The sequence below is a fragment of the Lathamus discolor genome, chromosome 21, assembly GCF_037157495.1.
Source record: "Lathamus discolor isolate bLatDis1 chromosome 21, bLatDis1.hap1, whole genome shotgun sequence".
Lineage (NCBI taxonomy): Eukaryota > Metazoa > Chordata > Aves > Psittaciformes > Psittacidae > Lathamus > Lathamus discolor.
The window spans coordinates 865,304-888,887 of record NC_088904.1 but is presented as its reverse complement, the minus strand read 5'-3'; the positions used below and the strand labels follow the sequence as shown (position 1 = coordinate 888,887).

The 23,584-nt window shown below is 51.3% G+C and overlaps 1 protein-coding gene across 7 annotated transcripts in view; it reads left to right on the top strand.

Annotated features, from left to right (window-relative positions):
* PTPRS (protein tyrosine phosphatase receptor type S) overlaps positions 1-23,584 on the top strand; it is a 122,938-nt gene that overhangs the window by 33,360 nt on the left and 65,994 nt on the right. For all 7 annotated transcript variants that reach the window (XM_065699945.1, XM_065699944.1, XM_065699942.1 and 4 more), the window contains exons 3-5: positions 12,606-12,751; positions 13,684-13,825; positions 21,686-21,874. In XM_065699945.1, the coding sequence (XP_065556017.1) occupies positions 12,606-12,751; positions 13,684-13,825; positions 21,686-21,874 (477 nt within the window). The remainder of the gene's footprint in view (positions 1-12,605; positions 12,752-13,683; positions 13,826-21,685; positions 21,875-23,584) is intronic.

Genomic DNA, 23,584 nt, shown 5'->3' with positions numbered 1-23,584 from the left:
CGCTGCGGTTGCAGGATGCGGTGTCCAAGGTGGGGCTGCTCCTACCTGCTTGAGGTGCAGCTGAAGTTGGGCCGGACATTGTCTCTTCTGCTAACCTGTTGAGCGCTGCAGCACCTCCCTGACCTGTCTGCCTTTGGGGGTGCCGGTTGTTGGAATTGCCCCATGGCCCTTGCTATCTGCCTGCTGCTGCTGCTGAGCTGGAAGCTCCTGATCTTGGAGGGGCAGCTGAATTCCTCCTGGAGAGTGCAGTCAGGAGCATCCCGGTCTGCAGTGCTCCCCACTGAGGCATGCAAACAGCAAACAGCTTTGTCTGTCACAACTGCAGAGGCTGTGTGAGGAGCTGTCACTCTGTTCTGACAGTGTCCTCTCCCATCAGATGGCCCTGGGCTCTCTCACACTGCCTCTCGTGTAATCCCTTGGCTGCCTTCCATTTGGCTGGTGCTTGCCACGGCGCTGACCCGATTTCCTGCCCTAATTCAGCAGAGGGGCTGCCAAGGCTTTGCAGCCCCCAGGGTCTGTGCTGCCCTGGGCTGGTGTCCCTGCTGCCTCGGGAAGCCCAGCATCACAGGTAGGAAAGCCCTGGGACTCTCCTGGGAGCTCCGCAGGGGAACGGCTCCCCTTGCAGCAAAACATGGGGCTGAAGGCTGGAACTTGCCTCCTCTTCCAGTGCAGCGCCGGAGGAGCTGTGGCCTCCGCAATCAAAGGGCCATTAAAATACTTCCCTTGTTTCCCAGGCTAATTGATCTCAGTCAGTGATTTAAATCTTTCCATGGCAGGAGCGTTCTATTTAAAGGAAGCTGCCATTTAAATGAAAAACCCAAAGCACCACACCACTCTCTGCCTGCTGTTCTTCCTTGGGAAGCTGACGAGGATGATCATGGGGAGGTAGAAGGCAGACCCGTTTCTTCTCTTTTTCTTCGGTTGTGTATGGACACTTTCTTTGTTTCTTCTGTATGGTCAAGGGCAGCCACAGACCTGGAATTTGCTCACTCCAGGATTATTTTCAATGGCCTCTCATTAACTGGGATGTGTTATTTTGTTAAGGATTCAGCTGGTTGTACAAGCGGCATTAATCCGCGTTGCTGCAGTGAGTTAGGGGAGACCTTCCCTAAGAGCTGTGCCCAGACATGCTGCACAGCCAGAGGCAGGACCTGTGCCCTATAGAGCTGGGACAAAACCCAACAGCGTGGACAGATGAGGTATGGATACGGGGCTGGGGAAGGGAATAGTTTCCCAAATGGCTGCTGGACCTGGGCACAGAACCAAGCCTTGTTTTTCCCAGTCAGAGCCAACCTGAGTCATGAAACCTCTGCAGTGAGCACCTTGAAACAGCTCATTGTGTGCATAGGCAAAGTGAGTCTCATCTCGGTGGCTGGAGCTGGATGGGATGTTCCCTGCCAGCACTGTGCAGAGTGTGTCTGGCTGGGCCTTCGAGCAGTGGTCAGGTTCTCCTGCCCTCTTCTGCTACCCGGAGGAGCACCGTACCCACTCCGAAACGCTCCTCAGTTGCAGATAGAAGGCTGCCTACTGCATAGAAATGCCGTGGGTTTGATAACTGAAATCAGCATGCTCTCTGTTTTCAAGTGGATTTTTCCCATTGATTAAACCTTTGCATTTTACAATAGTGCTTTGCTAATTGGTACTTTGCATACACAGGAGGCTGGTGTGTGGCTCTCTCCACCCCAGCAAAGATTTAATAGCAGATGCAGTAGCAAACATTAGTTATTACTTAGGTTTCCTTCCTTTTATAAACGACATTACAGAACGCTTACCAGCGCACTCTGAAGTATTACCATAAATAATTAAATCTAAATTGCAGTTGACAAAATAAGAGAAAAAAGCCCCTTTGATGATGCATTACCCTGGCTCGCGTCCCTTGTCGTTGCCCTTGCTCCACTGGTACTTTGCAGAACAGAGTCATTCATGCTGGGCCATGTGTGCGGGGGGCTCTCGTGCTCCGTGAGCTGCAGAGCATCCGTGGAGCCTGGCAGCAGATGGCAGCAGGGGCTGCACCACGCATGTGGGGCTGGTGGAAGGGGTGGAAAATGCTTGTGGAGGGTTGGGATTGGAGCTGAGAAGGTCGTGATCATAGAAGCACAGGATGAAGAGTCCCTCTCCAGCATCCTTGTAGCCCCCTTCAGACACTGGAAGCTGCTCTGAGGTCTCCATGCACCTTCTCTTCTCCAGGCTCAACAGCCCCAGTGTTCCCAGCCTGTCCATGTTCAGGCTGATGAAGCAACACTGTGTTTCAGGAGCTGGTGCAATGAAGAAGGGTGTGTGGAATGTGTGTGCTCCATGGCATGTGATGTAGGAGCTGGTGGCTGGCTGCAGGCTTGTCTCGCTGAGATCCAGATCCCAGCAACTTAGAGATGCATCTGACTCCTCTCTGCTGAATGGTCCCTCCCATGCTTTTATCCACAGAGGATTAGCCTCCGCAGCAGAGCTCACAGCTTTTAGCTCTGGAGGTCCTGGCTTTGATCTGTTGTTGGCCAAGACAGCAGTTGTCAGATAAGATGGTAGTAAAAATCAAGGAAGCTCCATCTTAGACGTGTTAAGACGACATCAGTGAGAAGTGAATCTTCCTCCACTGTGGGAGAAAGCTGCTCCATTTATAAGTGTTTGAGACTGGTATGTGACAGTTCAACAGCACTGACCCAAGGGAAGGAAGATGAGGCTGAATTGCCCCACAAGCAGTTCAGGTACATGGCAGTGTGCCTGCTGGGGATCAGGAGCCAGGCGGATAGTGCAAAAAGGCTTTTTCCCCATGGGTATGGGCTGAAGGGGGTGCAGGAGTTAAGCTGGGGACACGTAGGAGGTTGCGTGGTCAGTTGGTAGGTGGTGGGCTTAAGTGTCGCACATTGTTCCTTCAGTGATAGAGTCTTCATGGTATGCACAAGGAGGCAGCATCTGAATTGCATCCTCCTCGAAGGCAGAGATCCCTGCTTCCCTCCCAGCTCCTCTTGCGGCTTGTGTTCCCCATGTAGGCAAGGAGATGCCTTGCTGTCCTTGTTTCTGAATTGCCCTTTCCTTTGCTGCCTTCTCCATCTGCCAGCTGCCACCCAGGCTGTGGTTGCTGAGGGTTCTGGGCTGGTTGTCATCCCACTCAAGGACACTGAATTAAGCTTCTGTGTCACCTTGTTTAAGTGCCTGATGAAATTAAACCTTCCCTGCTTGGATTGAGTGATGTAGCTCTTTGGCTCTTTTCTGTTTGCCTCCTATAGGAACTGGAGAGGAAATAAGTCATCTTTTGAAAGCGCTTCCTTGGGGGCAGGAGATGCTGTCACCTCCCGGGTCTCAGCTGTGCCCCACACTGCAAATGCTTATTAGATTAATGTCTGCTGAGGAGCACCTGGGGACAGCAGCAGCCACGGGTGCTTGGGACCCAGTCGTGGGTGTCTCCTGGTAAAGGAGCTTTTCCCAGCCAGAGGTTCTTGCTGCTCAGCTTCATTAGATGGTTAAGTTAGGGGAAAAGAGCATCTGTTTGTTGTGTAAACAGGCGCTTTGTGTGGAAATGTCATCTACAGAGTATGTGTGAGAGAGGAGAAGTGTGTCTTCACCAGACCTGGGTGCCAGAATGAGGGCTTTCCCTCTGGGTCAGGCTTCACCAGGGAGCCAGTACTTACCCCTTTGGGACTTTCCCCTTTGGGTGTCCTTTTCACTCGGTTCTTGCATTGGTTATCTCCCCAAGACCCCGGCTCACATCAGCTTTTCATCTGCTTGCCAAGGGCTGTGTGGTTGTGTCTTTTCGAGACCAGCGAGATAGGAATCTCCCGGGTCACTAAAGGGAATCTCTGAGGGTATTCCCACCCTTTCTGTGGCCTGGCAAGCCCAATATTATTCTTAGAAGGCAAGCAGAGTGCGTCTCAAGGCCGCCTGACCAGAGGAATGTCGTCGTTGAGTGTGTGTGGGATGGAATCTGGGCTCAAGTTGGCCTGTGGGACACAGTCTCTGAAGAACAGTTTGATTTACTCTGTGCCACTCTTCCCCTCCAGTCAAGGATGTTCTCTTGCAACTTAATTGGTCCCAGTTCCCACCTTAGAGAGCTGCTGTGATGTTCCCTGCACTGCGGCTGCCTTTAATTTGGGGGGATGGTTAAAGTTCATGAACGCAGTCACGTTTTATGCCATCTGCTGCATGCAGAACCATCAGTGGGCACTGAACGGGAGTCAGGAGCGGCCTTGCTCTGTGACTGCACCTCTCAACCCTCCTGCCCTCCTTTTGCTTGCCCAGGTTTGCTTTTCTGAGCAAGGGCTTCTCTGGCCACGTTGATGGCCGGTGTAATCAGGCTCAGGCTTGGGTTGGGGTTCTCATACTGCAAACGTTAAACAGCCCTGTTAGGCCTTGGCAGAGGAGCTGCTCTCTCCGTCCAAGGGCACAGCAGATAACAGCGTGACTGTGGAAGAGATCGCAGCTAACCTGGACCTGAAGAGTGCCAGGAGACAGCGTTAGAAACACATTCTGGACATCTACCACTAGGACTTTGAAAGGGGCTATTGCAATGAATGATTCACACAGTTGACATGGAACACAGCTTGACCTGTTTTCATAGCAGCATTGCGCAGGGAAGATGGAGCATGTCCCATCTTGCTTGTTGCAGACATGAAACATTGCTGTACCATGCAGGCTAACTTAAACCCAGTGCTGGCAGCTTCATCTCTAATGCACAGCATCATTTCTGTTGCCTTTTGAGGCCAAGAGGAAAAGCAAAGCTTTAAAGAAGGAAGAAACCAAACGCAGCTCAACAGAAGGAGCTGCGCGTGGTTTAGCATTCCACAAAGTTTCCCCGAGTCCTGCAAACCTTTAATTGACTCAGGAGCATAAAATTGAGAAGGGGAGAGAGTGCGAGAGCGTGCGGAGTGGCGCGAGCGCGCTGAATAATTTATTGTCCTTTGAAGTTGCAAGAGAAATCTCAGCTGCCTTGGGGAGCCGTTTCTGCCCGCTCTGAACGGGTTCCTCCTCACTTTCAGCTCATTCAGAGGCCGATAGCTTTGCATTCTCTGCATAATTAATGAGCACAGCTCCCCCCCCACACACACACACAGAGCCCCCACAGAGCGGTGGGGTGCGGAGGCTTGGTGGGGGTTTTAATTAATAAAGTCAAATTAATTTGGCTCCGTCCTCTTCCTCCCTCACCTCCGTGGAGCTGCTGGGTTTATTCATCAGGCGGAGCGTGCCGGTGAGTGCTAGATCTTCAGCCTGGGCTTGGATCTGTTGGAGTGAGTGTATACAGTGACACTGGAGGTATTCTGCAGATGAGCAGCTAAAGATCACCTTGAGACTGGCTCCTGTGATCATCACCCAGCGAGCCAGGAAGAGCTTCAGCTCCCGTTGTTCTTTGTCTGCCTCTATGGGTAGGATGTGCTTGGGTTTGAGGGCTTCCTGCGTGCTCTTTTGCTTTGTGATAGGTGCCAGGTGCTGGGTTTGTGACTGATCTGTGGCAGTGACAAACACCCTGTGTGCTATGGAGAAAGGTGGATCCCTTCCATACATATGGATGTATGATGGTAGCCTGGAGAATTCCTGCTGAAGCTGGATGACTTCATGCTAGCTGCTGTTCCCCTGCGATAAGGCCTGGTCCCATCTCCGAAAACTAGACCAGAAGGAAGGATTATGCTCCCCCTCCAGCAGGCAGGATAACGTGGTTTTTCTCACCTTGGGTGTCAGAACTAGGAATAGATCTTTGGTAGCCTCAGTCTTACCCTGCTTCCACTGCTGCAGGCTCATATCTTCTTTTCCAAAGGGTCTGTATCTGAGTGAGTTGCAGATAGGAGCCTGTATGGATGTGCCAGATCCCTAAAATGACAAACCTCCTGGCAAGAACAGCTTGCTACGGTGCTGGCTATGGAAGGTGTGCTGCCTCATCCAGGCTGAGGGGCAGGCTGGGAGCTGGCAGCGCAGGCTGGTGTCAGAAAGGAGCAGGCACTGGGGCTGTTGGACAGCCAGGGGAGCAAAGGGGGATGAAATGAATTCTCAGTCTATCTCACCCGTCTTCTGCTTGTGTTAAATCCCATGCTGGGTCATATCCTCCACAGGAAGGCAGAGGGGGGAATCTTTAAAGTGCCATTCCCCTGTGTCCAACAGGGAATACACCTGCCTTCCGTCCTTGTATAGCCCAGCTTTGCTGAGGTGGGTGCAGCTCTGGTGGACCAGCAGCAGGGGAATAGCAAGGTGGAAGCATTTCACTTCTAAAAAAGCATCCTCGGTCTTTTTTTACCCTCCCTTCCCAGCCTCGCCAGTCCCATCTCCCTGAAGGGAGCCAGGAGCTGCTGACAGTAAGAGGAAGTCTCTGTCTGAAGCCTATAATTATCCTGTCTGCCTTCCCAGAAAAGGCCAGTTGGGGAGCGAGCGCGCTCGTGTTCCGCGGCCCAGCCCCGCGTTCTGCTGCCTGCCCAATTACTGCTTAATGGACTTTTTATGATGATAAGACGACTGGGTTGGGGAGAAGTTATTGACGGGGAAATGGAATATAATTCACTCCTTGTTTGTTTGTTCTGTCAGAAACCCCTCATTTTAACTTTAGTTGTGAGGCACTGGGAAAAGGCCCGTGGGGAAAAGAAGTGCAGAATCTGCTGGTAAAACCCTGCATTTGGGGGCCAGAGTGTGTGCAGGACCCTTCCAAAGGGGTGTTTTCAGTCTTGTTGATCACCTCCATCGAGACCCTCCCCATCGCCTGCACCAGTCCTGCTCCCGGTTTGCAGCTCTCGCTCCTCTTGTGAAGACCAGTGTAAATCACAGAGCCATCTTCCTTGCCTCTACCCCTCTTGCAAGCGCCCCCGCTCCCTAATGCCGCTGCTTTGAAATACAAACCCATTCCAAACATCCCATTCTTGCTCCCCACTCTCCATCTGTCTCAAATTTGGCTGCTCTCGCCCGTTTTCATCTGCTCCATGGTTTGTCTCCTCCATGTAATCTTCACTTTCTTGCTCTGGCTCTGAACACCTCCCTCCTTTCCATCTTGCTCCAGTTCTCTTGCGTTTTCATGGAATCAAACTGGTTCGGGTTGGAAGGGACCTTAAAGCTCCTCCAGCTCCAACCCCTGCCCCGGGCAGGGACCCCTTCCACTGGAGCAGCTTGCTCCAAGCCCCTGTGTCCAACCTGGCCTTGAGTACTGCCAGGGATGGGGCAGCCACAGCTTCTCTGGGCACCCTGTGCCAGCGCCTCAGCACCCTCACAGGGAAGAGCTTCTGCCTAATGTCTCATCTAAATCTTGCCTGTTGATGTCTCCTTATCCCCAGTGATTTTCCCATCCTTCCTACCCTCTGCTCTCCTCTGTCTCCTGGTCACTGCTGTGACAAAGCTGTTCCTCTGCTCCTCCAGCCATGCCTCCAGGCCGTCCCCCACTGCTCAGCACTTGCACCCGCATCCTGCAAATGCAGGGCGTGCAGCAGCCCAGGCGTGTAAAACACATCTCCTACAGCAGGTAGGAAACGGTGCATGGCTGGAGCTGGATCATGCATTCCTGGAGGGGATTTTAGGGGGGAGATGAAAGCGCTCCTGCCCAGGGCTGTAGTTGGGGAGCACCTTGTGCTCCTTGTCCCCTTGTGAGCCTGTGGAAAATGGTGATGGAAAGCGGAGGAGGAAGAGAGGGGCTTTAACCCTTTGTATGCCAGCGAGAACACCGTCGGATTCCTTCCTTGCTGTTGAAGTTAGCGAGGGGTGAGAACTAATGAGAGACGTCAGCGCTGAAGCGAGCGTGCCCTGGTTGTTGGGACGTGACAAGGCTTTTGGCTGGCTTTCCGTTTTTATCTTCTCCTGCCGAGAGGTGCCCCGGGAAGAACGTCCCCGAGCTCTGTCTCTGGTGATCCCTGGTGGCTCCTCTCCTGCTCTGTACCGCAGTGCTCAGAGGCTGTGGCTGCGTGCGGTACCCGCCGGGGTGCCGAGTGCTGTCCTGAGAGCGGCCTCTGCCCCGCATAGCGCGTGGGGCCCGCAGCAGGGCAGGGGTGAGCAATGGGGACCGGCACCTCCGCGCTCGGGATGTGCGGGCAGGGAGAGCGCCCAAGGTCAGCCCAGTCTGCATCAGAGCCGGAGCGATACGGGAATCACCTGGAGCCTGGGAGGGCACCAGAACAGCATGGACTGTGAATGGCTCCATGGGCTCATCTTACCTTTGTTCTTGACAGGCGGGGGAGCATACATGTGTGCGTATGCACAAATGAGGGTACATTTGGAGCTGGTTGTTGCTGGCCGGTGTGCCTTGCATCTCTCCCAGTGTGGGCACACTCATGGCGGGCAGCTCCGCAGGGAGCTGGGCAGGACGGGGCCGCTGCGTGCGCTGGGGAAGGCTGTGATAAGCTGGCCAAGCAGCCAGGCAAGGCCTGCCTGCTGCGCTCCGCCTTGTGCTTGGTTCGGGTGGCGGAGCTCAGGTACGGCGTTCCCGAGGCCGGGAATAACGCGTGTGTACTCGGAGCGGAATCCGCGGGGCCCCGGGGGCCAGAGCTGGTAAAGGACGGGGTTTGTGGCTGGCTTTGCCTGCGGGGATGGCTCCGCAGGATGGCAGCAGGAGGAGGGGTCTGCCTGCATCGGGCGCCATCGTGCAGGCGCTTCCCTGGGCTGCGTTTGGCCCCCTCAGTTCAGCACCGGGGCCCCGCGGCGGGGCTGGAGGTGAGGGGAGAGCGCCGGGGGGCAGGGGGAAGCCGGGGTGCGGGGGTGCCTCGGCAGCCCCTCAGGGGAGCGACGTGGTCAGGACCAGCCTCCGGCCGTGCCTGCGGGGTGAGGCGGGCTGTGAGCATGGCGGCGGCCGGAAGGGAGCGTGGCGGCCATGTTCCTGAGGGAGCAGCTTGTTCCTGCCCCGGCGCTGGCAGCTGTGGCTTAGGGCAGAGCAGCAGCTCCGGTCACGGCGAGGTCTCGTGGCCATTTCGGCAGCAGCCTGGGGGTCTCCTCTCCCCCATGGCGGAGGGGGCAGGGCTGTGAGGGGGTTACCTCAGGAGCTTCACGGTGATGTGTCTGTGAGGCCACAGGCATCCCCGACCTCCGTGTCCCTCCATAACCCCGCTGCAGTGCTGGCAGTGCTGGGCTCGCTTTGGAGACCAGGATGATGGGAGCCAAGGATCCATGCTTTTGCTTTGTCTGCCCCGCCCTGCTCCCATTCTGCTGTCAGCTCAGACCTCGTCGCCCTCCTCAAACCCACTCCTCAAACCACCTCTGGCTTCTCCATCCTTTCCTCTGGCTCTTGATGTTTCAGACAGGCTATGGCGGCCGGCCTGTCTCCTCGTGCCTCCTCTGTTCACCGTGGCAGCAGTTCCTGAGGGACGTTTGGGTGCGAAGGGTGAGGTGTCCCCTCCTTTCCCCACTCCCGCATCCCTCCTTGCTCTAGAGCTGCTCGGACTCGTTTGTCATCTGTGTCTCGGCCGCAGGGAGATGCTGGGTTGGGGTTTCTTGTGCGTGGCTGCATTTGAAGAGCTTTTGCTGCTTTGGTGCCCCATGAAAGAAGGATGGAAGGAGAAGGGAGGCCGCAGCATCCTCCTCCTCTGAGGAGGGCTGCCTGGTGCGCAGCCCTTGCACGTGGGTTACTGCACCGTGCTCCTGCGGTGCGTGTGCCCTGGCGAGGAGTAGGGCACCCCCGTACCCCACTGCAGCTCCTGCCCTGGCAGGATGGGGTGGATGGTGGGTGGGTGGGTGTCTCTTCCTTCCAGTTTGTGTCCTGTACCCAGCGTGCGTTGCTTGCCCCGGCTCTTCCTCTGGGGCAGTGTAGGTGGTGGGCAGGAGTGAGAGGCTCGGTTTGACTCGATGGCTGTTGGGCTGTGGAGAAGAGCAGGTTCACAGCAGCCATCCGGCCTTCCCGTCCCTCTCTCCAGAGACCCAGGCCCTGCAGGAAGACTCTGGGAGCAGGACTATTCCGTTAAGGTCGAGGTTTTTCCATTCCTGTTTTGATACAGGAAGAGAAACCCCCGGGTTCTGCTGCTTTGCAAGCAGAGAAAGGGGGAAAAGAGAAATCTCTTGTGACCACTGGGCCGAGGTGGGACTGCAGCCTGGGCTTTCCGAGGCTGGCTTGTTCTGAGCTCTCCATGAGGGAAGATGGGGAAGTGCTAGAACATCTCCTGGAGTGCAGGGATGTCAAATGGAAGATGCCTGTCTCTGATTTCTGTTCATTCATTTAAAGCAGAGGTCCAGCAAGCCAGGGGAAACACATAATCCCTTCGGAGCGGGCTGAGAGCGTTTCCCTTCCTCGTGGCGCCTTGTTCCTGCTTTTGGAGGCTTTCAAAGGGGTTTGCAGAGCTGGAGACCGAATCCTACCTCGGCGTTTCGCTGCAGGCTGGACCTGGCGCGGCAGAGCTGTGGCAGTCCCACGCAGCACGGAGGAATTTGTTCCAGCTTTGTCTCATCGTCACCTTGCCTGCCATAGTGCTGGCTTCTTGGAGGGGAGAGGGTTGTTGTGCGCTCGGCGTGGGCTGGAGTGACAAGTGCTGCAGTGACTGGGGGTGCATAGGTGGAGAGCGCAGCGGGGGGGGCACAATCAACGTCTGGAGCTCAGAGGCTCGGGCAATTTTAGGATCAAGCGTTTCGCTTGGATTTTCGCTCGTTTTCCAAGTGAGTAGCACAATGGAGCGGGTTGGGTGGTAGGCATTCGGGCTGGGTTTCTTTGTCTCTCACTGGGTTTGTCGTAGGCAGCTCCGCGTTGCGGTGAGCTCAGCTCACACAGAGCCCATGGAGCTCCCCGGAAAGGGCTGCTGAGCAATGCCTCCAAGCAGGCTATTTTATTTTGGAGCACCGTCCCTTTCTTCAAGACAGAAATAGAACCTTATTTTCCTCCTCAGCTGTGCTCTCATCATCCTGCATGCACTCATTTAAATGTATATGTGACATTAAGGATTATTAGGGGCTTTTATTTTAGGAAATGAACTTGCATCAATAAAGTGTTCTTAAAAGCCCTGGATGTTTTTGCCTGTACCTTCGGAATTGACTTCCGCAACCTCTTCAGATATTGAACTGAGGAGAAGAGAGGAAGGAAGTCAGGTTGCTGGCAGAGGCAGCATTTGTATTTCAGCCCAAAGCAAGGTTTTGGGTTTGCCTTTGATGATTCCCCGGTGCTGTTACCTCCAGCGGGACTTGCTTGGTAACCTTTAGCGGTAACATTGCAAAGACGGCTGACCTCTAAATATAGATTTGGGTATTTATAAAGCTGGTGCTTTGTACACACGGCATTCGGGGGGACATAAACAGCTCCAGCGAATTGTATTTACCTCCAGCATGGAAACAAATGCTTGATTGCATCACGTGAGCTTGCTCAGTGGCTTTTATTTATATCCTGCTGGCCGCAGCGGGCAGGGAAGGGGAGCATGCTTCCTTTTATCTTTCGACCCCTAAAAGACCCTGGAGACTTGTCTCTAGCTGCCATTTGCCCTCTTCCGGAGCTCTGTGGTAGGCTCTTTCCGTCTTATTTTACAGGCTGGGAGCGTGTACATCTAAATACGCACGTTTCAGAGTCACGTGCTCTGCTTTTCTCAAGAATAACAGACGGCAACTTTATGATCTGAGTGATTTTATTTGAACACAGCTGTGGCCTCGTCATTTCAATATTTCAATCAATTTCCAACTAACTAGATGAGAGGAAACTGCAGGGAAGGCAGGTTGGAGCACGGAGGCAGGGTTCCCTGAGGATGGAGGCAATACAGGCTCAGCACAGCCACGTCTGGCCTCATCTTCCTGTCACAAGGAGGCCACTGACACCTCTCTTGGTCAGAAAGCCCATCCCAGCATCCTCTCCCCTCCGAGCTTTTGAAGGCAGGCAGCCATGGATGGAAGTCAGTGGCAGGGTGGTGTTCCTTTGGGTCCAGGCTGGCTAAACCACAGCCCAGGCTCTGAGTGTGTTCGTTCAGGCATCACCGCACCTTGGAGCATCTGGTTATGAGAGGAGTTTGAAGAGCTTTTGGCTTCATCAGCAGCGTGAATCCCTTGTTTTTCTCAGATGGCTCATGATGAGTAGAGGGGAAGGGGGAACTGCAGGAGCTGACTGCAGACTTGGCTGCCATGCTCTTGGTCTTGACAACTGGATTGTTTTGAAACGATCACAGCTTCTGTCTGTTGGGCTGTGTCCTGTTCCAAAGGATGGCTTATCTGTTGCTGTGTACATGTACCAGTGAGGGGCAGAGGAAGCACTTGCAGATGAAAACAGAGCTACTACAAGCCAAGGAGGTTTCACATCCTAAAGCCAAGTTCCTACACCATTTATTTCACCTTTTACCCCTGCATTGGGTATGTTCCTATAAATGTCCCCCATTCCTTGATGTTGTAGTCATCTGCTAGGATTTGGGGAGCATAATTCAGTGTTTCTGGGTGTTGTTTTCAGGTTCACCAGCTTTTGTGGTGATCATTAGTTGGACTTTGCAAGGCAGAGTGCTAAAACAGTTTAAAGGTCCTCTTTTCAGAAGCAAAAGAAACTTTGCAACATCATTGCATTGAATTCTCTTCGTTGTAATCATGTGCTGTATCTTTTTCATATGCAAAATGGAGATATAGACTGTTGTTTCCGAACAGGCCAAGAGGTTTCATTTCATCTGGGATCATTACAGAATGGCAGTGATAACACAACTATTAATTACAAACAGGGTTTAGTCGAATTTGGTTTTCCTTGTGCCAACGATGAGAATTTCCTTTTTCTCTTAAAGGTCCCCCTGTGTTCATTAAGAAACCTGTGGACCAAATTGGTGTGTCAGGAGGGGTGGCCTCCTTTGTCTGCCAAGCGACTGGAGACCCAAAGCCACGTGTCACCTGGAACAAGAAAGGGAAGAAAGTGAACTCTCAGAGGTTTGAGGTAAGAGATGTCCTTGAAATCTGTGTCTCTATGAAGAGGGAGAGGCTGACACAAAGCAGCCAGTGCTCTTCTTTGGCCATCCTCAGGCCTGATAATAAAAGGAGGTTTGGAAGGGGAGGAGTTTTAACAGCAGCAGGAGTGAAATGCAAGCTCTTGGCCATGTCAACAGCTGGGCTTGTTCCAAAGCAAGGGAATCTTGGCTCACTTACCTTATTGAAGTTTTTTGTTGTTTCTTTTCCCCTCCTGGGACATAATATAAAGCTGCCTTCTTCCTTCCCTAAGAAACCCCAAGTAAGCTGATTGCACTTCAGCTCTGTAAATGCACCTTTCAGACTCATCCATGGCTCATTACTTTAACCCTGGGACAGCCTGGAGTAACGTTGCAGTTGCTGGCAACCAGACCCAAGCAATTGGCATTGTTTAGATAGAAATGAGAGTGGAGGAACAAGGACTAGGAGGTCATCGTGTGGAATTTGCTGTGGGGCTCAGCCCTGCCAGGCAGCTGTGTGCTGAGAGGAGCTTTGTGGTGTCAGCTGCCCATGCAGATGGAGGAACAAGGCGGAGGTTCATCTTTATTTTGTTTTCACTTGCTCTGCTTCCTCCTCCTCCATCACAGTTGTGCTCTGAACACCCACTCCACACACGCCATCACCATGGCTCCCTCTTTCAAAGTGTTGGAGATGTACGTAGCACTTTTGGGGGGTCAGAGACAGGGTTTGGCATGTGACAGTTCTCTTGTCACCTCGAGGTCAGTGGAGAGACAAGTTGACCATGTCAGTTATGTGTAGGGGATTGCAAAGCAGCTGCTGGAGTGTGTTTGTGAGTGTGTGTGCTTCTATAAATGCTTGTGCCTCCTTTCAAAGCAGGAACAAACCTTCCACTCGCAAGCCAAAGAGGCTTACTGTGTGTCTCTCTTCCCCTTTATCCCCCAGACAATTGAATTTGATGAAAGTGCAGGTGCTGTTCTGAGGATCCAGCCCCTCCGCACTCCCCGGGATGAGAACATTTACGAGTGCGTTGCTCAAAACCCTCACGGGGAGGTCACCGTCCATGCCAAGCTCACCGTCCTCCGAGGTAAGAGCACGCCTGCCTGCCGTGTGTCAGTGTTACAGAGGAGAGGGAACCTCCAGCCTCTCTGTTCCTTCCTAGCAGTGGGAAGGCTCTTTAAAAATGCATGGCCAAGGCACAGGTCCTCCTTGTTTTGCTTTGTTTGAACCGTCAGGTCTCTTGCTCTTGCAGAGTAAAATCCCTGTGTAAGAAACAAAGCTAAAACTGGACCACTTGAGGAGGCTTGACTGGATGATGGGCTGAGGTTCCTTCCAACCTGAATTATCCAGTGACACTATGATCTTCCCTCCCTTCCAATAAAAATTCCTTCCCCAGGTTTACAAGCAGCACCAAAACCTCCCCATTATCCTCAGAAACGTGGCACCACTCATCCACACACCCTAGGAAACCTTCATTGAGGGAATCACTTAATGGGCTGAGGTTGAGTATGCATCTGCAGAGGTTTTTGTGCAGTTGGTAGCAATGCCAGGCCTCTTCCCTTGAGCAAGATACCTGTTGTGCCCTTCTGGGCATCTTCCTCCTTTCCAAGGGTCCTTTGCTCATGCTCTCACTAAGAAAACAGTTCCCCTCTTCATTTCTGTTCTGGTTCTTTTTTCACTTCTCTCCCCTATAGAGGATGTTTACATGGATGCCTCCTTCATGTCATCTGTTTGATGTACGCTCCCTGAACTTGATGTGGGGGAGGGAATAATATGCTGGTGCTGTGGATGCCTCTGGACGTTTGCTGTTCTTACCCTGGGGATGGGCAGCATCATTGTGTGAAGCACTCAGCTGGGCTGCTTGCTAAAACTAACCCATTTTAGGGGAGATGTGTGGGGTCCTCTGTTCAAATACGGGGCAATGCAGGTGACCCAGCCAAGAGGGTTGTGGTGGGTAGCTGCCTGAGAGCTCCTGAAGGGAGCCCAGCTTGGGAACAATGGCTGTTGATGAAGCCAGCAGCAGAAGGGGCTGTAGAAAAGCCATGGTATTTGCAGGAGGAGCCATTTTTTCTGCAGCGAGCATGGCTAACAACAGGTTTAGGTGCTCCAGGCAGAGTATGATCCTCATAAGGAAGCTCTGCATCTGTGCCAGTTGCTTTTTCTTCAGTGTGTTCTCTCCAAGAGCATCTCAAATCCTTTTGTTTGAACAGACACTGAGCACATCCTTCATAGTGCAGAGTGAAATTTGTCTGCAAATCCCCAACGTACAGCAGTAAATAAAGACCAGACATAAAGGGCACATGGCAAAGCCCTTGACCTCCCCTTGTAGCAGGGAATATCCCTCCTGCTGCCCACCTGACAGGTTGCGTCTTGTGAAGATGCTGGCTGCCTTTGAGCATGTGGGCCCGTGGTCCAGTCATGCCTGACAGATTTGTGTAGGTGCACTTAAATCTTTGTGTAGCTCCTTTGCCTGGCGTGGCATTTAACCTTCTGTTAGCAGTACGTGGTGGGATGGATCTGTCAGGAGATTGGAACAGTGCTTGATGACAAGAGTGTGTCTAGCTGAAGTTACTGCAGAGGGCTGGGAGCCTTATTCTTCACACTTACTCCTGTGTATTCCTTGGGAGCTGTGACAGTTTGGGAGAAGTGCCCTGCAATCATACTGCAAAGTTTCTACCCCTTGAATTTAGCTACAGGCAGTGGCAAAGGAGAAGGTTTTCCTCCAGCTGCAGCCCTTACAAATCCCTTGGATTCTCACAGCGTTTTTAAGGCACTTTCCACCAAAAGAAAGCTGCAATCTGTGGGAAAGGAGGAGCTGAGCTCAGTGCTTGTCCTTAGGGACCAAGGTTCTTTGCACGTGTCTTTTTGCAGCCCTTCCTTCCGGTGTCAGCATCAGCCACGTCAGCTGAAGAGGCAGATGACAGGACAGGAGCTGCATCTCCCCACCACCTGACTAATTACGCACTTTGCTGATCCCACCACAACATGATGACTGCGTGCTCTGCTCCCGTGTTACACAAGCATTCCTATGCTGTTTGCCTTGTTTGGTAGCTTGGTGAAGGGACTGTGTGAGAGCAGCAAGGATACCTGCTTCATGGAATGTTGGGGAGAGTGATCAGCTGCAGGGCTCGGCCAAGATGCTGTTGAAGAGCATCAAGGAAGCAGTTTATATAGCATACCCTCCCCTTGCCTGCTCAGCTGGAGTTCCTCCATCCTTAATCTTGCCTTAGCTTTCCCACAGCAAAGACTGTCTCCTCTTTACCCATACTTTTAAGTGCTGGGAAAGTTAAAAGGACCAAGCACAAATCCCCTAAGCTCCACAAAGTTAGCATGCTGGCATCTATTCCTCTCCTTTTCTCCCCTTCTGCTTTCTCCCACTCTCCTGTTTGTCTTTTCTCTGTCTTTCCTTGCAAGGCCTCCTCCTCCTTCCCGTCTCCTCTCACTTTCAGGACTCATGCTTAGCATAAAGATGGGGGCTGTTCCACAGCTCGGAGAGGAATGTGAGCTGTCATTTGTGGAAGCTGTTCCCTTGGCGGACTGTGGAGCAGGGAAACCTGGGTCTGTGCCCTTCCATAGTCGGCAGGGTGGGCTTTGCAGTCTGGTGCAGCCTGGTGGCTTTGCTGTTGTGATCACAGTTAGACACAGATGTGTGTACCTTCATGCTGTGCACATTCATGGGCAGTTACAGGATATCCTCAACCTCAGTGCAGAACAGTCTCATGAACAGACAAGAACATGTCTGTTCTTGATAGTACATGAATAATACATTCTTCCCTCCTAGATGCAGCTGCTGGAGGGATTGGGAGTAAACCCCTTTTTGCTTATGTACATGACTACTCCTGGATGAAACCCGGATAGAAATCCACATGCATTCACTTAAAACCGGGGAGCTGCAGGAGAGGAAACGTTGGGGAGCTGCTGGGAAACAGAGCTTGTGATGGACACCATTCAACTTACACAAAGTCTCTTAACAGCAGCTCCTCCGGCTTGTTTGTCCTTCCTGCTCTGCTTCTCCAGGGATTTGAGTTTTGATAGGGCTGTGGAGACTCGCTGTTCTTTCCACAGCTGGCTAGACGTAGTGCCTGCAAACCTGATTGCTGCAGAGCCCGAAGAAAAGGAAGGAAAGTGGTTTTGGGAAACATTTTCCAGTTATTGTTGACTCCAGCTGCTGTCATTTTTCATTATAACTTAGGCATGAAGGAAGCGGCTTGGCACAGGCACCCAGCTCCCAGTTGGTATCATTCTGTAAGCTCCACGCTCCCAGCAAAGATTACATATTTATTATCATTACTGCTTCCTCTGTACAGATCATACTTTTTCTTTACTTGTTTAGTGGCCTGAGACAGAGATCCTTGTGCTGTGAAAGGCTGGCCCATGCTGCCTGCAGCTGAGGGGACAGGGGAGCTTTGCCTCAGCTTTCTGCCTGCATTGCCTCTGCTGCTGGGAGGCGCGAGCTGGGGTTCAGGCAGAGGCCAGACTGGTTTGGTTCTTTGCTCTGTTGAAGCTGATAGAGACAGTTCCATAGTGTCTCCCTTTGAGAGTCAGTAATAAATGCAGCGTGATCCCATAAAAAACAGTGCTTGGTCCAGTTAAATGTAATGGAACAAAATTCACTGTGCCCTGATCTGTTGCTTGCTGCGTGCTGGCTGATGCTGTCTTTTCCTGAGGATTACTGTGCCCTGGAAAATTGAGGGGAGCTATCAGACATGCAAGGGCTGTGGTACTTGGTACCAGAGCATGAGTCAGGCTGCTATGGACAGGCTTCTAAAATGTCTTTTTGTAGTTTTTCCCTGTTGATGTCTTTTTAGGAAGCGGTCATACATTTCTCTTACCAATTCTGGCCTGTGTTTTTCCTCACACATCTCCTACTCCAAGAGGAGATCTGGTGTGGGCATGTCTAAAGTTCTAGCCAGATCCCTGCTGTTTGGTTGGGGCTTTTTGTAATGGTTGGCTTTAGATCAGCAAGAACTAAAGATAAATCAGTTCTAGATGCTCAGCAGAAAGCATGGGGCCCCCCAGCAGCGCATCTTCGAGAGCAGCCGGCCCCTCAGAAATGTGACCTTGCCACTTGACAAGTTCTTGGCAGTCTTGCTTCAAACTTGACTTGTTTTGCTTTTCTTGTAGTGAGCTGAAAATCAGGCAGCGTTGGAAGCAGATCAGTTGTGTAGCTTGTGGATAATGTCAGAGTGATGTTACCTCAGATGCCTTTCTAAGGAGGGTGTCTAGGGAGACGTTAGCCAGGGAAGGCAGTGGATTACCTGCACTGTTATGAGGTCCATCACACAGATCTAAGCATGTTTTACTGTTCATAAGGCTGCAAATTTTCACTAACATCGTTAGGCTATTTCTGTTCTCATAATAAAACTTCCAGATCAAAATGAATGGACTCAACAGAGCACTTACTGAGATTCCTCCATGTATTAGCATTGTCTTTGCCTATGAAGTAAGGTAACTAAGACGCAGGTACATATGCAGTGATGGAAAGAACTTGTAATTTCCCAAGGCACATAATGCCAGGATGCCTGTTGGGGAGGGGACAGCTGTGAGTGTTCATGAAGTTAATGAAAAGAACAGGAATAAATTCCAGGAGTGCTGGATTTTGATCCTGATTCCACTTAAAACTCCTGTCACTCAAGCTGCTTCGTCTCTGTGTTCTTCGTTCCTCCACCCTGAAGCAAGGCTAGTTGACTGCTTAGAGACCTGACAGCATCCGTGAGCTGGGCCACATGTCTTCAAAGAGCAAAAAATTACTTCTCTTCCTCACTTGAGCAGCAGCATCATTGTGGCTTTCTGCATTCAATACATAGAGCGCCCATAATGCTCACTCACTGCTTCTCCTCTCCATTATTAAACATCTGTGCACACCCTGTGGGGTGAAGAGCAGCAGCACCACCCGCTTTATCTTTCCTCATCATCCACATTTCCAGCACAGCCAATTAGGATAACCACAGAGCTGCCACCTTCCAGAGCACCAGGGAGGCAGCAAGTGCCACCCGTGCTTGTTCTGTGTGACCCTGTGTGTGCCAGCGCATGCGCCCGGCTTGGTTCGAGGCACATCCTCTGGTAGGATTTATTATAGATGAACACTGAAGTGCTCTTCTCTCTCTGCCTCCCTCTGTTCTTTCTCACTCTGCTTTGTTCAGTGGCCTTGGGGTAATTCATCAGCTTTTCACTGGGGGTGTCTTTAAGCACCTCAGTCTAAGAGCAGGTATGAACAAGGTGTTTGGGGTGCTCTGTTAATATGGCAAGGGCAACATGTGAAAACATCTGCCTGCGTGAGCTAACATGATAGTCAGCAGCAGGCAGCTGCCCAGATGTGCCCTTGAAGCATCTTCAGCTTGTGCCTTGTTTCTTTTGTTCTTGCGGTTGCCTGGGCTGCTTTTAGAAGGAGAACTCACAATCCAAGCCGTTCCTTATTTATTTATTTGGTAACAGGTTTGATGGGGTGGTGTTTGGGGATTGATGGGAAGGGTGGCAGGGCACTTTTGTGCATGTCTTATGGGGGCTGAGCTGAGGTTGTAATTGCATTACTACAGGGAATCTAGTTAGGGGATGAAAGCAGTTTCACTTCCCTGGCAGGAAGGAAATCTGAGCACTTGAATCAGTGCTATATGTGATGTTCGGAGATGCGTCCTCCGCTGATCTGATCCTCAAATCTGATCACGCCTCGAGTCGCAGTTGTTTTAATTAAACTCAGAGGAATTCTGCACATTGTGCTGCAAGATTAACATTTTTGTTTAATTAGAAACACTCAGGAAGAATAGTTGTAGCAGGCCTCCCCCAACACAACACACGTGCACGCAGACGCCCCGCCAGTCGAGAGGGTTATTCTCTCTGTGGATTAATTGGTTGATGAAATTAAAGGCCGGGGGGTTGAGCCAGGTGGAGCAGCAGCACCAGGGAGCAGGATGAAAGCAGGAATCAATAATGATGTCATCTGCAGCCAATGCGGCAGCAGCTCCACAGCTCCTTCACAGCACACCACCGCCTGGTTAAAGAGCAGGAGGGAAGAGAAGACGTTAAAAGCCTGCCTGGCTGGAAGCTGGAAGCAATTCCCAGACTCCCTCTGTCCCAGGCTCACTCATGGAGGGGCCAGGGGCTTGCAGTACATGGGATCTGCAGGATCACACACTGTTTGGAGGCTCCTGCGATGCCCAAGCAGAGCCTGGTGAACTGAGAGCTCAAAGGTTTGGTTCAGTGCCTGGTTAAAACTGTTTATCATTTAGAATGCAATAGCCTGGTTTAGAAGGGCTTCAGATGCACTGAAACGACGACATTTATTGTCCATACTGGATCTGTATTACTTTAACAGTTATAAAATGCTCCGTGGTTTTGTTGGTGGTCAGATTCCTTTGATATATGAGGAGAGATGTGGTTAATACATTTCACTCTCCAGTGAGTCACAATAGATCCTTTATAACGCTCCAGCAGTGGTCAGAGGAAGGAAACAATGCGCATTTTTAAACACACAATTGAGGCGTTTAAACCCTTTTCTTCTCTGCAGTAGCTGTGCACTGCTAATAACAGCATTGGGCAAGAGTTTCTTGGCCTCGAGTATCAGAGCACCGCAGAAACCTTTAGCTCTGCCTTCATGATTTCATAGCTGTGTAGAAGTCGAGTGTGAGGCACAGCAGCGTGTAGTATCTCTTACCCAAAGCGTGTGAGTTTGGAGCTTGTGTAGAGCAGTGCTGGGATCTGGCGGCTCTGCTTTGCTCTTAGAGGAAGAAGCACCCACCATAGCAAGGCCACTTCTCTCTTCTTCCACCCTCTCTGGGCTCAGCCGTACCCAGTTTGGCTCCATTCCTTCCAATACCTGATGTGCCAGCAGAAGGAAGTGAGCTCTGGTTGTGCCTGCAGTGGGCATGGATGTGTCCCAACCACGGCAAGGGTTTCCACCATCTCTGCTGCTGCTGTGAGAGCTCCTCTTGCTTTCACTGGGAGCTGATGGTGATGTGTGATACTTTTTAAAAACTCCTGCCCTTTTTAAATCCTCTGTTCCTTCCCTTCTGTTCCCTCACCTGCTTTTTGGGGTGGATTCAATGCCATAGATTCCTCAGGCTGCGATTCCTCAGCATCCTTCATTTGAAATGACAGAGAATCCCTATGAAGTCTCACCCTGGTGCCAGTATCCTCCCTCCAAGCTGCCCTCCTTAGAAGGCTGATTTTCTGAGGGGGGAAAATGGCCTGTTCCTGAGCAGTAGCAGTGTCAGACAGCTCTGTTCCCCAGGAGTTAAGAGGTTGTGACAAAGATTACGGGGGAAGCACTGGGGTTTTGTATTAGTTACCACAAATCAGGCAGCACGGGCTAGGATTGCCCTCCTCACCCTCATTAGTGAAGGCAAAGGAAGATTGAGAGGAAGCAGGAAGCTCAGTTGAGCCTGCCTTCTAGGTGCTGGTGCCACATCCCTCTTCTAGGGCAGTATCTGATGAATAAAGCTGAAAATCACAGCCTCCTCGCACAGTCACTGCCATCATTCCTCTTGTGCACTTTGTTTCGTATGCTGGGGTTGGGAGGGGGAAGATGAACCCCTCCTTTTAAATGTGACTCTGTGGTGCAGGGATCTTTGCCATACGTGTGCACAGCTTCTGCTGTAAAAGCGAAGAAGTGCCAGTCACTTCCCTGACTGAGGGATTCAGTGCAAGACCTGGAGCAACTTTGATGTGACTGCTCCCATGCCCCAGGGGGTTTTAAGAGTTTGCATTTAAATATAGAATCTTCATGCAGGATGTTAGATTAGTCCCACAGAATGGATAAACTGGTGAATTTTACTCTATAATGCATTTTCACAAACCATCTATGGACCGTTTACTGTTGCTTTGTTTTAAATTGCAGTGCGCAGGCACCAGGGCTGCCTGATGCTTTCTTCGGTGTGTTCCATTGAGCTCCATCAACTGCCCTGATTCCCAGGGTGCTTTTAACCACTCTTCCTTTGCTCTCTACCACCAGAGGACCAGTTACCTCCTGGCTTCCCAAACATTGATATGGGGCCCCAGCTGAAAGTGGTGGAGCGGACACGAACAGCCACGATGCTCTGTGCAGCCAGTGGGAACCCAGACCCAGAGATCACTTGGTTTAAAGATTTCCTGCCCGTGGACCCCAGTGCAAGCAATGGGAGGATAAAACAACTGAGATCAGGTAAGGTCTCTGTGAGACTAGAGAAATTGGGACCTAGAGACAGATGTGAAGAGATTGCTCACAGGTTTCTGAAGCAGAAGAGAGGGCTGAGAGACACAGGGGTCACTGGTGTGGATTGGGGCATTACCTTATCTTTGTGTTGGGAGAACCAGCTACTATGGCAGACATGGCTCTATAGGCCACACACACCTGGGGTAGGTTCCACAGCTCAGGCAAGCTATTACTGTCAAAACATGAGCCTGTTGCTGTAAACTGAGCCTCTCAAAGCTGGCATTGAAGACCTCTTGCAGGATCTCTCTGGCATCAAGTCCCTGCAGTCATCACTGGAGAGCAGTTGTGAGCATTCTGGAGTGACCCTTGGTGCTCCATGGAGCAGATCTCCATGAACAGATGTACCCCAGCTCCATGGCTCTTGTCAGTTTTCCATCTTCCCCATCTGCTTGTCCATCTGTCTCTCTTGTTTGTTTTCTGTTTGTTGTTTTGTGTGTGTGTCCCGGTGACAGCTCTCAATATTCACTTTTCGGGAGATGCTTTTATACGTGTTAAATCCGCGCATTCACTCTGTGTGTGTGTGTGTGTGTGTGCAAGGAGGGCACGGGTGTGTTTAGTTTGGCATAATACTGAGAAAGCACTTCCATTCGTAGCTGCAGAGATGAAACAAGCTTTGGAAGTTTGACCATTCGACACAAACTAACCTGAGAAGGAATCCTTTCCACATACTCCTTGGACTGAGGGCTTTGGCCCAGCCTAAAGACGGCGTGTCTCTGTGGTTGGACCTCGCAAGCATGAGGGTCACTTCAGCTACTCAGAACATTCCTTTAGCAAAGAAAGGGAACGTGTTCAAGAGTTCCTTGGCAGAAGAATGGCATTGTTGTAGGCAAAGGGAGAGCAGAGGCTTTGGTGAAGCAAGTGGGGCTGCTCTGTTCATAGTAGACACTTTACAAGTCATCTGGTCAGGGGAGAGCCAACTGCTTCTGCCCAGACCTCTGTCAGCTCCAAAGAAACTAGCTCTGCCTACCGTAACACTGGAGTTGAACATCAGAGAGTGTCACCATCTGGTTTTCCTCTTGCCCTGTTTGGCAAAGGTTCCGTATGCTGATTTTTAGTTCTGTGAGGCACCAGAGGAAACAATTCAGTGTCGTTCCAGTTCACTTTTATTCACCTGCATAACCACGTCCTTACTCAGTGAAGCAAACTTACTGCTTTGTTGAATGGGGTTGGTGAATCCTGCAGACGCAGATGAGGTTGACCTCTCTGTTTTATCCTAACAGCTGAGGCAAATGCAAATCAAACAAATCACTCAGCATAAATAATGAGAGGTAAACTAGCATTATATCATGCTCTGTGCCCATCATCTGAAGTGCGAGTAATGCACAAGCAGATTAGTTTTAATACATTCATCATCTTGCTAGAATGCCTTTCTACTCTTTAACTGGGTTTGATCTGCTGTTTTCCTTCAAGCCACCCGAGCGCTGTGTTTTCATTCCAGTGCGTTGGGTAGCCTCAGAGTGAACTCCTGGCTTTTCTGGTAAATCAGAAGATACCTGCTGAGAATTAATCTCATTTACAGCTGCTTTGAATGAGTAAACTGGTGAAATCCTGAAGCATCTGTGTCAGCCTTAGGAGTGGAAGCCTGTTGCTTGTGTGAGAGGGAGTGCAGATTCCTGGACTTGGGAGTTCTCTGATTTAGAATCATAGAATCACAGAACG